We start from the raw sequence: 20164 nt of genomic DNA on the forward strand, positions 1-20164 counted from the left end.
TCTAAGCGTGGACATCCATCCAATGAATGGGGTTCCGACCATGAGGCTCCTACGCACCGGCCACAACCTAGGGGAGCTTCCACAAAGGCCTGACGCGCCAAAACGCCCTCTACCACACGACTGACCACCAAGTCAAAACACCCCATGTCACAACATGGGTGAGAGCCTGTCCGGTCTCACCCACCACGCGCTTTTGCAACAAAAACAAAGATCCCTGACCGGACCCAGCCCTCTTCTGGCAAAGACGATTTGCCATTGAGCAGAATACAATAGCAGAGGACTTGGTCGACGGTATAGAATCATTTCTGATATACTCCGTACAGTACCATGGTAATAGGATTTGCCCTTTGACCATGGTTCTGGCACGCGTCCGAGACACAAAGTCACGCTTATCTGCAGCCGCCAGCACCTATTTTCAAGGTTCACAGCCACAATCTGTTAGAGCCCGTTAACGTTGGGGGTAGGAGCTTTGGGCTTTGCAGAATCATCAGTGCACCGACCACTTGAATCGCGTCTCGTGTTTTACCCCGTAAAAGGGACGCCGCGACCATCACTGCACCCGACCATTTACCATGGACCAGTGCAACAAGATGCTTCTGGAAATCGGGCTGTGCAGAGCCTCGTATAACAATGCTCTTACAACCGCTTCAATTTTGAATCTGGTACGCCATCACCAATGATATAGAAAAACTCGAGATCTTCCCATGGTGTTGTGGCAACTTGCAAGGGAGCGCGACGGATTGGACAGCCTCGAGAAACAGCCGTCAGATCCTCCGTCATAACAAGAATGACGGCGGTTATGATTCGCCCAACCAACGCGATTCCAGGCGCAGTTGGGAAGAGAGTCGGTTAACGGTGAGCTTCTTGACGCCCTTACGAGTAGTGTCTCACGGACGGCATTGGGCAGCCTGGTGCGCCTCTAAACACCATAGTAGCCAGTTGCGTGTCGAAAAAGCAATGTCTCACGAACGTAAAGGTTGTTTTGTGTCTTTTCGTGCCTCGAACATTGCACATGTTTGAGATTCATCGTTTCTACCGCACTCCGTACTACTGTAAGTCGCCTGTTTGCCTGAAGGTCGAAGCGAGCACGACAGTTTGACCGGCGAAGGCATGCCGTGCATAGATGGATGGCGCTACCAGCCTCCAAAGGATGGAGCTCGCCACTGCTGCTGAGACTCCTGAGAGGCACGATGAACCCCTACTATCACAATGGTTATCGCCTATCCGATGATGTCGGGTTTTCCATCATTGCACACCGTGCTAATGGGGTCTGTTGTCGAATGGCATTCGGACGCGACAGGATAATTGGCAGGGATGGCAGCAAATTAAGCACGAGGCAGCTTGAGCATTGACGCTGCAGTCATAGTGCAAGCTACACCGATAGGGACAGATAGGAGTAGAGAGGCCAATGCATGGATCAAAACCGAACGGGTCTTTGCGTAATTTCTCTCGAGCAAAAGCCGCAAAGAGAGCGACGCGGTAGAAATGGAAGAAGGGCTTCCATAGTGGAGGTGTTCGAGGGATGAGAGGTGGAGAGCACGGCACCTAGTCTTTGGTTGTTGCTGACCTGGAATAGCGCCGCATGTCTTCCGCCGGCGGCGAGTCTGCGACAGGGACTGAGAAATTGTGGCACCTTTCTGTCCTGTCGGTGGAATTATCTTCATGAGAAGGACGAGGATCTTTGCAGCTTGTCCTGAGAGTTGCAACGGCGTGCGACCGATGCCGGGGTGGCTTGCATTTCCCCTGGTCTGGCGACTAGAACAATCCGAGTAAGGCTCCAGGTACAAGCGGCATCGTCAGGTCCCGATCAAGTGTCATTGGAGAGATCCTTCAGAGGCTTGACGCCATCAAGAAACAAGCACGATCCCTGGACAGTCTTGGCTGTGATCCACCAGCGTGAGCACAACACGACGCGTGATGAGCCTTTCAAGACTGTTCATCGCCGCATCGGGCATATTCAGGGGCTGAGCAAGGGACGAAACAAGTTGCCGACTCGCCTTCTGCGAATGCGAATAGGTGCAAACTGCAAATCGTATAATGTGCTCATGATACTGTGTGCAACGCATTCGATATTCTTCGTTCACGAGGCTCTGCAACCTTCCCCTCAAAAGGTTCGTCTCCGGGAAATGAACGAACAGCTGTCATTCTGCTGTCATCGACGTTGCGTCCGCCTGCAGAACATGCTGTCTGATCTCATTGACATGCCACATGCCACTGCTTGCCGAGCCGTCATTTAAAACGAAGCTTTGCATATGGTTATACCTTACCAAGCCTTGGGATCATACCATAGTATGATAGTACTCACTTACCTCATCGAATCTCGATCGACATCCATCAGACAGTGATGATATTTCTCCATCAAAAACGGCCAGACAGGAAGTCGGCATATCCAATGCTGATCTGCACAACCTTGTGCCACACACAGCGGCAACCTTTGAAACTGCGGAATCGTGTAACTCGCGTATGCAACAAAGTGTGTCACCATGGGGAATAATCTTCCTCACTATACCGTTGTACACCCCCTGAGGAGGTGGCTGGTTTGCCGTGCGTTTTCTTCTTTCTTTTGGCTCGAATATTCTCCGTTCCCAAATTCGAGAAAAGTCTCTTGCAGATCCAGTCAATACAAGGTGACTTGCCATCTGAGTATGCATGACTCGCGTACGAAGCAGAAGTGGTTTGTAGTAAAGACTTGCTATAGTAGGCCTGTGCTGCTGCCACCAAGTAGACGCGAAAGAGGTACGTGCAGACAGTTTCTGTCTCTTTTCCCCTGGAGACCTGCATTGTCTCACTCGAAAAGGTGGAAATAGGTCTTCTTGCCGTCCCTTGGCCATCGTTTGCCATGTACCTACTGTAGTAGCTGCGAGACCTGCATCGTCACTATTGCTTACCTGCATAATGCATAAGCGTACACTGCACTGGCGGAATATTATTTTCCGTCCCTGCAGTAGCTTCGGTCGACTTATAAGTCGTAGCACCATGCGGAAAGAAATACACCATTAGAAAGAATCCCTAGATGAACACTGGTGAAAGAAGGTCCTTGATTTGTCATGAGACGAATTTCGGGGAAGAAATTATAATATTTTCCAGATGACGAACCGTCCCTTTTTGTATTCCGTAGCTTTCGTTTTCTCATCCAAAAATCATATATCATGGGATCCTGGACTAACTGATGGGGTATTCTTTTCATGATCATGCTTATCGTAACTCCTGGCCCTTGCGGACTGCGCCAAATCCTTTACTGAAGAGCTCACCAATGTCCAGTGACTTCTTCGGCACTTCTTCCATCTCTCGAGACTCTTCTGCCTGTTGAGCGCTGGTGTCCTTGACGTCCATGGCAGAATTTTCTCTCCGGTATGGTTTCCGCATGTGCATCTCACGTGGTCTGTCCAGCAGTTCTTGAACCTGCGCCTCCCTTTCAGCCTGTATCTCCACTTCCCTGGCCAGTTCCAGGCTTGACTTCTTGCTGCCACGATCCCAGCCCTGCTGAAGAAGGTCGGCAGCCGCCTCTTCAAAGCGTTTGCGCACTTCCCGGTCCTGTTCGAGACCCTGGAAGATGTCCACGTCCGTCGGCCAGACTGCCGATCTGATGGCTTTGATCGTCACTTCCAGCAGGCATACAGAAAGTATGATGAGGAGCAACGTCAACCACCATAACAGATCGCGACCAAAGCGCCGCGTAAACCCGTTATGCACGGTGTAAAGCACTTGGTAGGGGTAAATGACCGAGAGTATCAAATTCCACAGGCACCAACCTCCCACGGACAGAAAGATCGCAATCGCAGCAGCCACCGACTTGTTGTGCAATTCGATGAACTGCAGCTTCAGCGAGATAACGACAACACATCCACTAAAGGCAACCGCACCCAGTGAGAACAAATCTTGACCCTGTCCAAATAGCGCCATCCCGTAGATGCTATACACGATAAAGAAGATGATGGTAGCTTCACAGACAGCGAGACTTGCCCACCAGAAGTACAATATGAGATTGAACCCTCGATCCTTCTGACCTATGTTGTACAGTTCAGGAACAGCCAGCAAGGTCGATGCCGCCAGGTCCTTCTCGAAAACTCCCATAAAGATGACCGGCAGGCTGGTGAATAAGGTGTTGAACATGGACAAGCTCCACGGCTCATATAAACTGGTGCCGGTATAGCCAGTCCACCGTTGGTAGATGGCTTGCACAAGATAGAACATCATTTCTTTCCAGAAGGTGCCCAGGATATACTTGCAAATGCGGATGTAGTTCCATCGACCATGGACCAACAGCAGCTTCAGGAGAAACCGGAACTGACCGATCGAGTAGTCGGAGGTTCGTGCCGCTTGAAGGCCTTCTTTGCCGGCGATGCCAATACCCAGATGTGCTTCCTGAATCATGGCAATATCATTTGCTCCATCGCCGATAGCCAGTGTCACAGACCCTTTGACTTTCTTCCTTATCGTCTTGACAAGTGATGCTTTTTGACTAGGGGATGCGCGACAGCAAATTACCGAGTCGGCTCGGATTGCCACATCCGTGAAAAGCGCCTTTGAAGCCCGGTCAGCATCGATAATGGTCAATGTTTGACCGTCCACAACAAGGACAGAATGCGCCGTCTTGTCACCGTTGATGTCGGCAAAGGCCGTGGCCATACGGGTATGGAGATTCCCAAGCTCATGGTCAAGTACAACAATTGTCGAATAGTCCTTGATAAGCCGGCAAGAATGCCCGATGTTGATTGCGGTTTCCCTCTTGTCACCAGTCAACATCCACATCTTGATGCCTGCGCGGCGCAAGCGATCGATCGCGTCTGGAACACCTTTTTGTAGTTTGTCTTCGATGGCTGTGGCTCCCACAAGTTCCATTTTAGTCTCGACCAGTTCCGCAGCCCGCTCAATCTTTTCTTGTCGATCCGCAATGCTCGTCGTCGCGGACATGTAGATGTCTTTCCACTTTTTATACTCATCCTCGGCCAGGAATCTACAGCCATAAAGCAGAGTTCGTAGACCTTCGGTCGCGAAATCATCGACGTGTTGAAAGCAACGCTCAAAGACAGTTTTGTCATTGATAACGAGGCTGTCTTCTACAAGCTCTTCATCATCATTATCGTCGTCTTGCATTGACGGACGTGGACTGGTCTGAGGCGATACTTGTGCTCTTCCCCCAAAACTCTCCGATCCTCGCGCACCAAATTGAGCCGATGGTCGTGATGAGTAGAATTGTGAACTATGACGAGGTCGTGACATCCCTGGATCGTTCTCCCGATGTCTCAACCACTGGTCAATACTGTCTCTGGCGGTGCGGGATCTACCAAGGGTGGCATTGCTTGGCCGTGGGGACACATCACCTGCATGAATCGAATTTGAAGTGCGACTTAACTGCGTGCTCTTTCGTCGCAGGGCTTCTTGTGCCTCCACACTCTTCCTATTCGTCGCCCGTTCTTCAACTGCTTGCACACTCGTGGCAGCCAGATCGGCGAGTCGAAGTAGCTTCCGAATAGTACTGTCTGCACCTTTGCTCAGAAGACATATCCTTTGATCCGGGAAACGCACAATGATGGACATCCGCTTTCTGGCACTCGAGAACTCAATGACATCCAAGACTTCATAAGTCTCAAAGACCGGGTTCTCCTCGTCATTGTCCGAGTACGTTTTCACCGTGACGCTTCCGGATTGTCGGTCGGTGACGATATATCCAAGTTCTTTTGCTGCCAGTACCAAGGCGGCTTCATCGGGTGAAGCAGCCTGGTAGTTAATGTCCCCGTCGTCGCCTTTTTCAGGATTGCACGTATGACAGAGCGCTAAAGACAACAGGAAGAATCTGGCTTTTCGCGCAAACAGGGTTTGGGGGCGATGATAGATATAGTCCAACAAGTCCTGTGTCTTGCCGGTTTCCAAAGTCATATCGATGCCGCTGGAAGCCTTCCATTGCACATCTTCGGGATAGTTGGTGGGGACTACAGACCTTTCGACCGCAGCTCTACTCGAGGCTCCGGACTTGCGAGAGAGTCTGGAGACGGATTGTTTGCTTTTGCGGCCTAGGACATTCTTCCCCTTGCCACCACGCTTCTTATGCCTCAATTTCGCGCGGCCTGCTTCATCGGCTGCTTCCTCTTGAATGTCAAGGTCATGGAGCCATGCAGTGCCAGCAATGCTCATTTTTCGGAATTTCATTGTGTTGTTTGTGAGAGTCCCGGTCTTGTCGGAGAAGATGTAGCTGACTTGGCCCAATTCTTCGTTGATCGTCGAAGTATGTGGCTCCATGGGTATGTCGGTTTCAGGATCATACATGTCCACATCATTCATCAAGAACATCTGAGCCACCTTTACTATCTCGAGCGAGACGTACAAACTCAGAGGCAACATGGTGTTCATCATGATCAGGAAGGATGACAGGACATGGCCGAGGGCAACACCCGCAGACTGAAGATACCAAGCCTTGGCTGCTGTCGTTCGACTCCAGATTTTGTATGCCACAGTCAAGATAATGGCCATGAAGATGACGAGGGAGGCAACCACCACAACGACTCGGTTCACCTTGAACTGTAGAGTCGGCGCCTTGACCCGGGGATTTTTGTTTGCGTTCATTCTGATCTTGCACTCTTCGCCAGAGTAGATAACAAGACCCATGGCGGATGGTGTGTTGCGTAGCACGCTGCCACGATAGAGAATTTCCGAATTCGTCAGGGGCAGTGTCTTGCTATCGATTGTTACTCTCCCGTCGAATTTGTAGAGATCTAGGTTGGGGTCTTGTACAACGAACTCGGCGTCCAGTTTTGCAACGTCATCTGGAGCATCACAGGTCGCACTCACATCAGCCAAGGGCTTTTTAGACTTCAGATTGGTCTCCCCATCCAAGCTTTTCGTTTCGACAAAGGCTGTATTGGATGATTCATCGGTCTGAAGGAGGACAATGTCTGCAGGTACCGCGCTGTCCCTCTTCAGAAGCACGACATCGCCAACTCGGACCTCACGCCATCTCTTTTCCTGCCAGACCACGCTACCGGAGCAAAACCCGTTGTCTTGCGAGAGGTTGCCAAGACTCAGGACTTTGGTTGTCCTTTCGTTCTCTTCCTTGTCCAGACGATGTCGTCTGACATCGTCGTAGCCTTCTTTTGCCATAGAGATCGCGACAAAAACCAGCAGAGGAATGATCGTTGTGTAGGTACCAGTCGTACTAAAGCCAGGTATCATTTGAAGAACTGAAACGCAGAGGAAATAGAAATTGGCGAGCTTCCCAAATTGAGCCATTAACTGTCGCGGAATGAAATTTAGTGGTGTGTAGCGACAAGAGCGGATTAAGTTGTTGATATAGGGCTTGCCGGTTCTCTCGTCAAGGGCATCCTCCGATTGCAGAACCCTTACCCGGACATGTCTGCCATCGGCGCTAGGACGAATGGTGTTTGCTTGCGCGATTCTCTCGCGCAGTTGCTTATAAGGCTTCGTCACTCGTTGCAGCAGTGTCATGCGCGAGTGTTGTTTGGACAACCACCGATGGTAGAGGGGCAGTTCTAGATCAGTATCTGACAGGTGTACGGGATTTGTGACAGATTCCGTTTCCTGTATGCTGACAACGGTCGGTCTCGCATGGCGTTTGGGAGATCCAGGTGTGTCAGGTCTGTCGCCGTCAATGGAGGCAGTCGAGGATCCCATTTCATAGTCACTTTCATTTTCGGCGTCCTGTTTCTGGATATTCTGTGAAAAGAGCGTGCGCCTCAGCGAATAACCTCGGCGCCGGCCATACGAAGATGCCTTGAGGATGCCTGCGGGCTTCTGAGAGGCAGCGCCAGGGTCTTGAGGACGGCCATCCTGCGGCTCGCGAGATGTCTCGACAGAGAAGCGGACTCTGGACGTTTCAGTGGGAGAAGTGTCTTGGGGCAAACCGTCTTTTGCAGAGTCCGTCGCATGACCCTCAATGCCATTATCCCCTGCGCCCAATGATCCGGCGCCATCATCACTTCCGCTTTTCCCTTCGGAATTTCTGGGCGGATCCGAAGCCATGATGGCCGTTCCTAAAAGTTGGGGAGCCAGGAGGCAGCGACTCGAGCAAGCGCTTCATCGGTGGTTCTTCATCTCAAGGGTTCGAATTGGTATGTTGGAAAGGCGGCGAATCTCTTGGTCTACGTGCATTCGAGGTCCTCCGCATAACAAACGAGTGTGGTGTATTGCTTAACAATACCTAAGGATAGAGAAGCAAACGATATGTCACTGTCTCAGGTTAGAAGTCATGGCAGTACCAAGTATTGCGCGGCCAAGTGGCATTGGTCACTGATGGCAGTGCATTGGACATGCGTCGTCGACGGGCGAGAACCCCAATAGAAACGTGGGCTGTTCTCTGGTGGGGTTGAAAAACCGCCAGAACTTGGCCATACGAGAGCCTGTAAAGAGGAAGAAGTGACATCAGAACTTCACAAGGCCTAGAGTCCAGCCTAAGAATGGAAATGTTTGACCTGGCACTTCCTGCAGGTTCACGGAGCAATTGAGCCTAAAAAGCATCCCACACTTCTGCAGCGATCCGATCCAGACCCTTCCCTTACAAATACGAGCCTCATCCTGACCCCTGCAGCAACTGCTACAATATCACTGCATGAGTATAGAGATAATGAAAACTAATTGCTGGCAAGCCTTTGTCATGGACGCTGTGCAATGGTATTTGACGCTGCAGACCCTACAACCTGTTCATCCCATCACCATTACTGATTTATCAAGCTCAATATCATTAGTTCGAGATACCGAGCACAATAATAAGGACCACAACAAATTGCTTGAGTCAACACAATTAAGAATCCAACTATACATATTGTACAACATCTTCTCTCCCGCGCTTGTCCAGTGCTTCAGGCTCAAACCGGATATCCTTGGTCAGCAATCTGAAAAGAGCCCGCTTCTCAATCACAATCCTCCCAGTCTCAAGAAGGTCCTTTACGTCCACGTCTTGGGTGTCCTTGAGAAGCCCGTGTTCGCCGATCGCATCCATCGCATCAAAGAGTCTAGGGTCCTGCTCTTCGAGGGTCCCTGTGACGAGCAAGCTCCTTCCATGCTCCTTGCCCCAGTGATTTCCTTCAAAGATGTTGTTCAACCACCTCGATCCATTCTCTTCTGGCATTGAAACCTCGTTGTTCAACACCACTAGCTCTCCCTTCCGGTGTCGGTAGCTCAGGGCGATCCTGAAGGCCTGGCTGTAGACTTTCTTTTGTAGCTCCGTCGAAAAGTCCCGGGGTTTTGGACCAAACGCAACACCGCCGCCTCTTCTGATGGGTGATTTCTTGTCACGGACACGGGCCTTACCAGTTCCCTTCTGCCGATAGAGCTTTCGGTTGCTACCGTGGACGTCAAACCTCCATTTTGTGCTCGCCGTTCCTTGTCGTGTCGCATCGGCTTCGAATATGACCGCTCGGTGTAGTATGTCTCGTCGCATTGGTGCATCTAGATATCGGGGGCCATACCACGCAAAAGTTTGAGGCTCAAGGTTCGGCCAAGAGTATAACGTCTTCAGTATTGGTGACTCTAGGGTATATGTATTCGTGTTTGCGGACGAGGACTGTGAGGCGGAGTGAGGTTGCTCGAGAGACGAAGGCGAATCGCCAGACAAGTCAATTCCAGAGTCGATCGATCTAGTGATATCTGAGATGGGAAGACTGGTCTGAGAAGCAAATTGCCGCGATAATTGTGGTGCAAGGCATCGCTACGGAAAGTCAGCCATGCGCAAAGAGTCTATCAGCCTTTCCTTACCGTCAACGGATCAGCGACGTTGAGACGACTGAAGCCTCGAGCGAGATTCAGCAGACTATGGGTCGCGGATGTGTGCGCCATAGCTGCCTCGCTCAATTGATGAGAACGACTGATGTCGTAGGAGTGAGCCTCGTCCTTCGGTCGTACAATTTTTGGAGCATGGAGTCGATAGTCGCCAGACCTGCCGCCAAGCTCGAGCTCACGTGCTGGGGTCAGCCTTGTCATGTAACGAGGCTGAAAGATGACAACTTATTTCTCCTTGATGACCGCCAGCGTCCACCTACCTTCCATCAACAAGATGCTAATCCACCATGGTACGAGGACCGCAATATGCTCTACTGATGCTGCTGCTAGCGGAACATAGGTCAAAACGCCATCCGTAAGCGGGCCCTAAGGCGCCAAGGTCCGGAAACACTAGCTCTGGGACAATCGTTCGAAGCTGCATCGCCGTCAAACGTTTCAACTTGTTGCTTATTGACGACGCCGGCAACGACAAGGTCAAGCCCTAAAATACCCATTCTGGGTAAGCAGTGGAGTGTGCATCTTCAGCGCCATTGTGGCATTCTTCGGGCTTCGAAGCCAAGGTTGGACAAGATATGATCGAGGAGGGGGACGAGCGCTTCAAGAGATATCTGGAAGAACACGGCTACGATACCAGTAACATGGGCACGAAGGACTCCAGAGAGGAAGTAGGTGTTGCGATGGTCTAAGGGCTGACAGGCAGGATCGAAGAACAAGCCAGACGCTGAAACTGATGCCAGGGAAATACGAGTCGTGAGATATGAATCGAAATTGTCCACCCCTGACTAGGTTGCTCGTATCCTTGTGAAAGGTCCGATTTCTCACTTTCAAGTCCAGGTCAGAACAGCCTTGACAGCCCTTCCCGACCTCGAATCCTCGAAAGCTCTAGCAAAATCCTGGATAGGATAATACGAAACGATCTCTTCCAGCGGAAATCTCCCAGCTTGCTGCTGCTCCATGAGGAAAGGCAACATCTCACCCGGAACGCAATCCCCTCCGGCACAGCCAACATACTCCTGCCCACGGAGCAGATGCTGCAAGATCTTGATCGACACCGTCTTGTCTGGTGGTGGGATGCCAACCTGAGCAGCGCGGCCTCTTATGGCCAAACACTCCATCATGGTCTCAATAACCGCGCCAGCACCCGTGCAATCAACAGCATACGCCACGCCTTCTGGACAACATTGTCTCACACGCTCGACCACATCCTCATCTTTACCATTCACGACATGAGTAGCACCGACCTTACGTGCGATCTCCAGTCTCGCATCATTCAGATCAATGGCAACAATAATGGCAGCTTTTCTTATTTTTCCCACCATAATTGCACTCAGTCCGACGCTCCCGACACCAAATACCGCAAGGGTCGATCCCTCCTGGACATTCAACGTGTTTAATACGCTTCCCGCTCCAGTTGAGATGCCACAGCCCAGCGGCGCGAACAATTCTAATTTCGTGTCACTGGGCACCTTGACCATACAAGAGCCATTTACCACGGCGTGTCGCGAGAACGAGCTCTGTCCAAAGAAGTTGCTGAAACATGCTTGAATTTCGCGGTGCCCCTGCGCCTGGCCTTGATCGTCCTTACCATCATGCATCAGCGAAAGCGTTGCGCTCCCATCGCTCACCCTCTTCCCGCCAAAGTTCCGCGGCATACCCTCAGCGCAGTAATTCGGGTGACCCGCCACACAATTCGTGCATGTTCGACAGTGATTAATGCTCAAGAGGACTTTGTCCCCTTCCGAAACATGCGTGACTGCCGGGCCCATGGCCAAAACGACGCCAGCACCCTCGTGCCCCAGCACGGCTGGTGCTGAGACCGGGAGTGTGCCATTCATGCATGAGAGATCGGTGTGACATATTCCTGTTGCGTGGATTTCGATGAGCGCTTCATCGGGCTGTAGGGCTGAGAGATGGACGGGTCGTAATGCTAGGGAACCGTTTATGCTGGGGAGGACCAAAGCTTCGGTGGTGGTGGGTGTGGACATTCTGGGGCACATAGGTTCTCAGATCCCTGTTGTTCTTTCCAAACGCACATTACATGACCATCGAAGATTGGTCCTCTAGTATCCTACCACAACGGTGACGAAGACGTGCGATTCTGGGGAAGCCCCAGATGTGGTTCCGCTTCCCCAATCATCAAATGAGATGTGCATTCAGGCGTAGCCCCACCACATCCTCACTGCGGCTTTCAGAGAAATGACTATTACCGAGGTAACATAGGAGGTATGAATGCATACAGGATGAACGAAATAGTTCAAGTAGTCCACCCTTTTCCGCATTCCTACCAGATGACCATGACTCTGATCTCAGCACTCTTCCTCGCTTCCTGATCTTCTTGTCCCGGCAACCTAAACGCACTATGCGCAGCACACGGCGCGACTCGACTACCCTGTTTATGCGCCTCACTATCGAACAGTTTCAAGGCATACAGCTCCTCAGGCGTCTGCTCGCTGATCCAATACCACTTGTGCTCCTTTCCTTCTGGCGCAATCGGCAACAGATTCTCACTGAAGTACTCCTTCTCGAAGCCTGGTCTGTCCTTGTACGGCCTCTTCAAGGCGACGTAAGGCTTCTCAACACCCTCGAAAAGTGACCTGGGATCCATGACGGCGAGAGGGTCCCGATGTACAGTTTGAAGAGGCCGCCACACACTTAACATGCCCCAGCGTGGACCGCTGTAGTTCTTTCCACTCCATTGCCATGGGTCGCTCACGCCTTCTTCCTTCATCGCTTCCTGCTCCGCGGCGAGGATCTCATCCTTCAGACGTAGGAACTGGTCTTGCTCTTCTGCTGTTGTGCCCTTCACATTCCCATTGTCCTCGAAAAAGGTGGGGAGCATGGCCCTCATATGCCCTCTCCCACCAGCGGGCGTATAGTCACCGTGGACAAAGGTGAAGGGGTAGAACTTTTGCTTGGGATTGGCCCGTGGATTGGAACTACTTATGTTATTGACCTCGCTGACATCTCTGACCGTCGTGTTGATGGCAGCAGCACTTCGGACGCCCAGTTGAGATTTAACCAGTGAGATGATTTCGGGCCAATAGGTTGACTTCATTGTTAAGTCATCGTGGAAGTCGGGAATTGACTGGGACACAGGAGAGAGCAGAGAGGATGAGTGTTGTAATATCTGAAAAGCGTGGTCCGACAGGTTGAAAGTCGATAGCCCATATGTGCGAATGTCAGCGACGGTGCATGTGACGGTTTTCAGGTTGGGGGATGTGCCTGAGAAGATTGGATGCAGTTCCGCTACCTCTGGCGGTGAGGTCTTACCCCAGTAGTTGAAGGCTGCACGGACGGTTCTGTCATTCTTGAGTGTCACCGATGTAGATGCAGTTGTCTCCGTCGCTGTGGTTGACATTGTGGATGTCTATCTTTCTCGGGAGCTGTTTGAGCAGAATGTCGATATTGATTTGTGGTCGGAAGGAAAGCTTTCCATCTGGTCCATGGCCCCAAGTCGACGTACTTATAACATGTAAGAACGTGGCAGCAATGGAGGCCTGACCGACGAGGCGTGGGGATGATCTTCGAGATATCCTTCCCGTTTTGGCACCTCAAACGACGCGTTGCACTGGACCCAATAAGAGACCAACAAATGACGACGTCTAGGCTAGATACTGTACTCGCGGTGCGGCGTCCAGAGCTGATCGGGCTCGTTGGGTGCCTTGATTCGGAAGAGATCGCAAATGCCTCAAGAGTGTTCAGTGATCGGGATTACTGTTCCAATGCATCCCTTTTTTCCTTCCACTTCAAGCCTGCACCGTCCAGGACACTCCAAACCCTCGAGATCTTCCCATGCTCAAGCCGGTAGAAGACATGTTCACGAAAAGTTTCCCACGTGGTCGGCGTAGGATTGTACGTCAACTTGATGATGGCAGCGACAGAACCGTCACCTTCTGTTGCTTGATGGCTCGCATCGTCCTCGACTACCAGCATGTCGACCTCGAAGAATAATCCTGGAAGGTCTCTTTGAGAATCGGTAATGATCTTTGCATACTCGTCCACCGACATTGGCGCTGAGTCATTGTGGACGACACCCTCATTAACGAACTCGGAGAGTCCACCAGAGGCAGATTGGCCTGAGTTGATGCGTGAGATATAAGATAAATACTTCGCTCGAAGATCCATTTTGTCGTCTTCATGGGTGTTGTGAAGCAGGTATTTAGCAAGATATGGACAACCCGTTTCTCCTTTTGATGCAGCAGGGAGTGCGGCTTTCATTTCTAAGCAATATACGCGCCGCGTTTAGGGGCCTTGGCTTCTAACTAATTGTGCTCCAGACCCTGAAGACGCTAATTTATGACCCGGGGTCTCTGGCTTAGGCGCATTCCCCACGAACGGGGGATTCTTAAGCTCTTCTCAACTCAAGTATATACAGTATATCGTTTCCATCCGTATGCTACACACCGAGGTGAATACGAATTATTCTTGCAGAAAGTCCAACAGAATCTTCTCAAAATCGGCAGGCTGGTGCTGAGGAGGGATATGCCCCGTATCCTTCATGAGCACATATCTCGAGCCTTTGATTTTCATATGCACGTCAACAAGGACCTCCTTAGGCCCAATGTTTGAATCGTTTTCGCCGGCTAGAATGAGCACCTGTTCCTTCTTGATCTGTTCAAGTTCGCCGCTATAGTCATAATTCGTCGTACACTTTGCACAGATCTCATAGCCCGGAAGTGTGCACGTCTTTGTAATCTGAAGTGCCTTTTCCCGGATGCTGGGCTCGCAAGGCTCAGGAAACCACCGCTCAACCGTGGCCACTGCCAGGTTATCCACAGTACCTTCGGCTTTGAATTGTTCAATACGTGAAGCCCATTTCGGTTTCGATACCTCGAGAGATTTCGCTCCAGGCGCTGCACATGAGATAATCTTCTGAGCAGAGCCAGGATACATCTGCGCGTAGCGAAGGACGAGTACCCCGCCAATACTGCATCCCACTAGCGCGTAAGGTTTATCGTTAGGACAACGGGTTTGAATGATGTGCTGGATGTGACGGGTGAAATCGTCAAAGTGAAATGATCGGTTGGGATCAGAAGGTGCGGGCGTCTTGTTGTGCCCGACATGATCGTAACGGAGTGTTTTGTATCCTGCTTTGTTCAGGGCAGGGACAGTTGAATCCCATATTTCCATGTTAGCCATCAACGCGTGAATCAAGACGACCAGCTTTCCATCTGCCGGACCCTCGAGCACCGTGTAGTATGAGATGGAGTCGATCTCGACTGTTTTGGCTGCCATTTCAAAGGCTGAGTGTGGAACTTCGGGAAGTCGGTGATGTGGCTTCCTGCTACGACTGGCGACCAACAAAACGATGTGCGTCCTGTTCAATGTTGCGGAAGAAGTGTTGACGAAAATGAGAGACAGTGAAGAAGGTTAGTTGCAACTATGGAATAGTGCTAGACGTCAGTAGTTGGAGTATTGGGGGAGCTCTCAAACCTCGCCTCAGCGGCGGCATATTTCCGTGTCTGAAAGATGGATGCTCTGACTAGTACGTCAACGGGTACCGGCATCTTTCGAAGAGCAATCCCCTGAGGATGTAATAAGACGATCAGGCTGGCAATCTTCCTCCGCCGACAGCCTGTAAAGGAAGGCAAGCCAGCTCGAAGTCTCTGAAGTGGGAATGATGAGAGCTTGGGGCAGCGTCTCGCATATGCTTCCCATTCATCCAGCTTAGTAAGATGCTTTGCGTGTCCAGCCTTCTTACACCTCAAACTCACAGCAGACTCCCTGGCCATCTTCTCTCATTGACAAACCTCACACATGGCTCGACTTTTCCGCGAGAGACAACCAAACCTAGGTCATGCGCCAACGAGCAAGAAGAGCCTGTGTACCATGCCGCCGGAGGAAGAGAAAATGCGATGGTCAAGTACCATGCCGGAATTGCAGCGATTACGAGTACCGCTGCGTATATGAGCCGACAGCTTCGCGCAAATTTAGCTTGGATGAATCGCCCATGCCGGCTTCCAATGTTATGCCCAGGCCAGTGGGAACAAACTCACAGGTCTCTCCGGCACATACGAATGTGGAAGAGAGAACCCACCGATCTCCTCAATCTCCAGCCCGAACTCGTGGATTCCTCGACCTCCTCAAATCTCGATATATGAATAAGGAGTCCTCCGTGTCCTTTCCTCGGTCTCTGGCGGTCGAGCTGCAAACCTCCGACCTTCCTCGTCTTCACGCTTTCGCTTACCACGCTGGTGTTCGAGGCGAGCCTACATTCTCCTCTCAACATCATCTTACCGACCTGATCACTCTGGTTCAGGTCAAAAGTCTTCTCGATATATATGAGTCAATCATTCACCCGATCTTTGGCTTTCTAGAAGTTGAAACCCTTGGCCGTCAATGCGATGCGCATTGGAACAATAATGCCCAAGGAGTAACTTTCGAGGTCATAGCTTGTGGTTTCATCACCCTGGCGTCGCTCTTTTCTAACTTTCTCACACCACAAGTTGAAGCTATCATCGTGGAGCACGCCAAAGGCCTTCTCGAAAGCCCGTACCCGGTCAGTACTCCATCTGTACACTGGGTCATGGCATGGATTCTACGAACCATCTATCTTCGAGCAACAAGCCGGCCTCACATCGCCTGGATGTCCTCCTGCACCACAATGCACGTTGCCGAGGCCGTGGGACTACATCGAAGCCCTGATGAAGTAACGATTTTAGCCAATTCGAATACGAATCTCCTCGAACAGACCATCGAAACTCGCGAGAGGACATTCCAAGTCGCACGAAGTTTGAACCTGCTCATCTCGTACGACTATGGCAGATCATTCATCAACCTTGGAGCGAGCAACCCGAGGCCCCTCACGTCCCGACAGAACGATTTTACCAGCCAGATATGCGGCTTAGTATGCGGCATTGCAGCAGATGATGCCGCCTCTGACACAATTTCTGAAAATACAGATTTATTCTTACTGCTGGACAAAGTGTCCAGTGCACCAGCCGAACATGATTTCATTGTCTTGACAAGGGCAGAACTGGCTTTCTGCATATACCGTCGGTTGCATCACTTTGGGCACATCTTGACTGAAGACAAGATAGATCAGATAATCGAAGTGGGTGTGCCCGCCCTGGAGGCCGCACGTCGCCTTGCAGCCGTGGGGCACCCCTGGTGGAATGTTCTTGGGACAGTATTCCACTTCATCTGTGTTTTGCTCTCGATCAACTCTAATAGCAGTCTCGAAAGGGTGGCCGAGGCAGTGCGGACTCTAGAGGCCTTAGCACAGTACCTGGACACTCACATGGCCAGGGAAGCTGTCCAAACAGCAAAGGACCTTGTCAAGGCTGCATTGGACCAGAGGCGAAAAGCCACACAGAGTCTCGAAAATGCCTTGACGGGCTCTGCGGCATCGGGAACGTCTCCGAACGTGCAGAACTTCCAGGACTCTGATTGGAATTTGTTTCTGCAACCTTTTGACCAGAACTACTTTGAGAATTTCGCCGACTTTCCGCAGCAGTACTTTGCAGAAATGCCGCAGCAGAGTCTCCCTGACATGGCTCAGAGTGGGAGTTGAGGGCGCGACACATTGAGGCGCACTCTTTGTGCATGTAGGTAGGTAGATATTTGAACCAACCATAATGTATCCGGGTACTAAGTGAAGGGGAACACGTAAGGGAATTGGCAGTTCACGGCCTTCCTGATCCGCCGAGCCCCAGAAAGGTACGGTGGGCGCATTCTTTTTCCCAGACATCGGCCACTCCCTCCAAACCGCATCATCTTTGGCAATTCGCGTGGACAAGTCCACTGTCATCCTACTTGAAAGCCAAATCCTAGTGAATCTGTTCTTTCTTATGGTCGGACAGCGATAGAGATTTGACATGCTGACTGACAAGATTCGGCTTCCTCACCTAACCTCCATGTGCCGCCAAAGGACAGCCCTAATCCAACAATCACCCATAGTCGACGCTGTCCATGACCTCGCCGAGTAATGGAGATCCTCTTCAGCAGCCGGAGAACCCACCTTCTATCCCAGTCCTCGATGTGCGCAAGACGAGGACTCTGGCGAGAGATGAGTCACCAGAGACCTCCACCACCAGCCTTCCCATCCGCACATCAAGCCCTTCGGCCCTAGGGTCGCGGACGAGCACGCTGTCTAGTGTGCTTTCACGTTCAAGCTCTCCCAATGGCAGATTGTCATTGTCATTCGCTCGATTCGGTCGCTCGCAAGTGAACAGCCCACTAGGTAATTCATCGGAGACCTACGATGATACACGATCCCTAATCATTCGGGCCTTTTCACCCACAGTCGCGATCTATGCTGCGCCCGAGGTAGACGAGCTTGCAACGGGCAAAGGGATAAAAGATGGTTTCACGGGTTTGATCCGGCCCTTTGGCAATAGAGTCAGCGGGAAAGTTGTGGTGCGAGACAGCAGCGGCGCGAGCAGAGCATGGGAGGATTTTGGTGTGCACTTCGCAGATCTTGGCCGACTGGTCGAGGATGGGACGTCCTCAGCAGACGCCGAGCACCTAGAAAAGGTGGAAGAATTAATGGAACAATTCATCGGAGAAGGCTTCGACGACACGGCTGATGTGCCTGCAAGAGGAGAGGTCTCTCATTTCTACAAATTGTTTCTATCTCGGTTGCTCTGCTCGACGACCATGAGTCCGCATGAATCTTTCCGACATCCGGTAGGGGCAGTCATTGCAATCAGCTCTTCCACGAAACAACCTATTGAGACACTACGAAGTCTTTACCAGCAGACCGCTCAGGGCTCTAGAGCGCTACCGCCATACGCCAATCCGGAATACCTCCGGTATTATGTCCTTGTCCACGATGAGGATAGAGATGACTTCAGCAAGTCGTCGGCTCTGTTCGACCAGATGAAGCGCCACTTCGGACTCCACTGTCATCTGCTGAGACTAAGGTCTACTCCGTGCACCCAATCCGATGACGACAGCGAAGAACTGCCCGTTTGCGAATGGCTTTCACCCGCAGAGCAGCTATCCATACTTCGCGAGACAGCTCAACTCATTGACCTCAATATTCCGACTTCGCCCTACATCTTCTCCTCGGATGCATCGGCACTCCGAACCTTTGTTCGCGAACTCATCGCCCAGTCTATAATCTACCATATGGAGCAGAGAATTGCCCTCTGGAATGAACAAATCGCTTCACGACGCCGGGGGATATCTGGCCGGTTCATGTCGCTGTCTAAGCGCTGGACTGGCATTGGCTCGTCGTCCCGGAACTCATCTTCGGCCACCAACCTCGGCGGGTCAGGAGCGAGCGGCAACTATGACAGTTTGCAGGGCACATATCGATACGATGTTCCGGAAAGTCTTTTACGGAAGTTAGCAGATTATGCGTTCATGCTGCGCGACTACAAACTCGCCGCTTCGACATACGAGCTACTTCGGTCGGACTATGCGAACGACAAAGCGTGGAAGCATCTTGCCGGCGCCAACGAAATGTGCTGCATCTCTACTTTATTGAACCCATTGACGAGCAGTGGGAGCACCAAGTTCAAGGTCGAAAACTTTGACCAGATGCTAGAGACTGCGAGTTATTCATACTTGACGCGTTGTTCTGACCCTGCACTGGCATTACGTGCGCTCCTTCTTGGTGTCGAACTTCTCAAAGTACGTGGTCGAACAGCAACTGAGCTTGCAGCCAAATGGGGTATACGCAGTCTCGAGCTCGGTCTAGTAGGGAGTATAGGCCACGTCCTGGTCAGTGAGCGAGTGGCGTCATGTTTCGCCGACCGTACAGGGCTCGGCAATACCAGCTGGGGTACGCGGAAGCGAAAAGCTGCACTTTGGAACGTCATGGCGGCCGATGACTGGATGAAATTGGGACGTGCTGAGGTTGCTGCCGAGAAACTAGATGAAGCACAAGAACTCTACAACGAAACCAAGAACAGTCAATCAATCAAGCAATATCACGAATTGGCAGAGTACCTAGAACAATTACGTCTGGCTGTGAGGATGAAGTTGGGAGAGGCTCGAAAGAGAGGCTTCAGTGGCGCCACCCGACAATTGGAATTGGATGGTGCAATCGAGGGCCAAGAGGAGGTTGAGGACGAGACCGTGGAAGAGATGAATGCACTAGAGAACGCTGACAGTAGAATCAACCGGAGAAGTCTGCTGGGCGTGGCAGGTGGTGCAGTGGTTGGTCCTCTTGAGCCGACACCCCTGAGTCCAGTCCGCCTGAACCGGCGAGATCCATTATCTCAAGGAGACGATGATTTTGAATGAGTGAATGAAACGATTGTAAATTAGGTTACAGAGATTGATCGTCTATGGCCACAAGTAGATCGAGTTCTTAATGGTGTAATATGAATTGAGCACGAGGCTGACTTCCCTTTTTCGCCTCACGTCGCGCACTCACTTTACGCGTCTGTGCCGAAATTCACGCTAAATCTTAATTCTATCGCGCCTGCCCAAGTCGAGTCAATACTGCACTACGGTTCGTGATGTGCATTGCGTAGATGAC

At 51.4% G+C, this 20164-nt stretch overlaps 8 protein-coding genes across 8 annotated transcripts; 2 read left to right on the plus strand and 6 right to left on the minus strand.

The window, feature by feature from the left end:
• Positions 1-3020: 3020 nt before the first annotated feature.
• EDD37DRAFT_641880 (phospholipid-translocating ATPase) lies at positions 3021-8422 on the minus strand. The gene has a single exon (XM_062817336.1). The coding sequence runs from the start codon at positions 7975-7977 to the stop codon at positions 3196-3198; it is 4782 nt and encodes a 1593-aa protein (XP_062665992.1). The 5' UTR covers positions 7978-8422; the 3' UTR covers positions 3021-3195.
• Positions 8423-8508: 86 nt separating this feature from the next.
• On the minus strand, positions 8509-9844 carry EDD37DRAFT_641883 (50S ribosomal protein L4). The gene is made up of 2 exons (XM_062817337.1): positions 9709-9844; positions 8509-9661 (listed from the first exon to the last, which is right to left on the minus strand). The coding sequence occupies exons 1-2, from the start codon at positions 9787-9789 to the stop codon at positions 8768-8770; spliced, it is 975 nt and encodes a 324-aa protein (XP_062665993.1). The 5' UTR covers positions 9790-9844; the 3' UTR covers positions 8509-8767.
• A 712-nt stretch (positions 9845-10556) lies between these two features.
• Positions 10557-11717, minus strand: EDD37DRAFT_569962 (alcohol dehydrogenase; the record flags this gene model as incomplete). Its single annotated transcript, XM_062814251.1, has 2 exons — positions 10557-11272; positions 11318-11717. The coding sequence occupies 2 exons, from the start codon at positions 11715-11717 to the stop codon at positions 10557-10559; spliced, it is 1116 nt and encodes a 371-aa protein (XP_062665994.1).
• A 154-nt stretch (positions 11718-11871) lies between these two features.
• On the minus strand, positions 11872-13267 carry EDD37DRAFT_186769 (GA4 desaturase). Its single transcript, XM_062810022.1, has one exon. The coding sequence runs from the start codon at positions 13088-13090 to the stop codon at positions 12014-12016; it is 1077 nt and encodes a 358-aa protein (XP_062665995.1). The 5' UTR covers positions 13091-13267; the 3' UTR covers positions 11872-12013.
• Positions 13268-13443: 176 nt separating this feature from the next.
• On the minus strand, positions 13444-13857 carry EDD37DRAFT_654217 (uncharacterized protein; the record flags this gene model as incomplete). The annotated part of the gene is made up of 1 exon (XM_062818660.1): positions 13444-13857. One exon carries the CDS (start codon positions 13855-13857, stop codon positions 13444-13446), a length of 414 nt encoding a protein of 137 aa, XP_062665996.1.
• Positions 13858-14051: 194 nt separating this feature from the next.
• Positions 14052-15442, minus strand: EDD37DRAFT_186762 (Alpha/Beta hydrolase protein). The gene has a single exon (XM_062810021.1). The coding sequence runs from the start codon at positions 14965-14967 to the stop codon at positions 14152-14154; it is 816 nt and encodes a 271-aa protein (XP_062665997.1). The 5' UTR covers positions 14968-15442; the 3' UTR covers positions 14052-14151.
• EDD37DRAFT_641888 (C6 zinc finger domain protein) lies at positions 15421-17325 on the plus strand. Its single transcript, XM_062817338.1, has one exon. The coding sequence runs from the start codon at positions 15530-15532 to the stop codon at positions 17243-17245; it is 1716 nt and encodes a 571-aa protein (XP_062665998.1). The 5' UTR covers positions 15421-15529; the 3' UTR covers positions 17246-17325.
• Positions 17326-20050, plus strand: EDD37DRAFT_641889 (ER-golgi trafficking TRAPP I complex 85 kDa subunit-domain-containing protein). The gene has a single exon (XM_062817339.1). It carries the CDS (start codon positions 17644-17646, stop codon positions 19924-19926), a length of 2283 nt encoding a protein of 760 aa, XP_062665999.1. The 5' UTR covers positions 17326-17643; the 3' UTR covers positions 19927-20050.
• The last annotated feature ends 114 nt before the right edge of the window (positions 20051-20164 follow it).

This window comes from Exophiala viscosa (assembly GCF_022695815.1).
Source record: "Exophiala viscosa unplaced genomic scaffold EDD37scaffold_14, whole genome shotgun sequence".
NCBI lineage: Eukaryota > Fungi > Ascomycota > Eurotiomycetes > Chaetothyriales > Herpotrichiellaceae > Exophiala > Exophiala viscosa.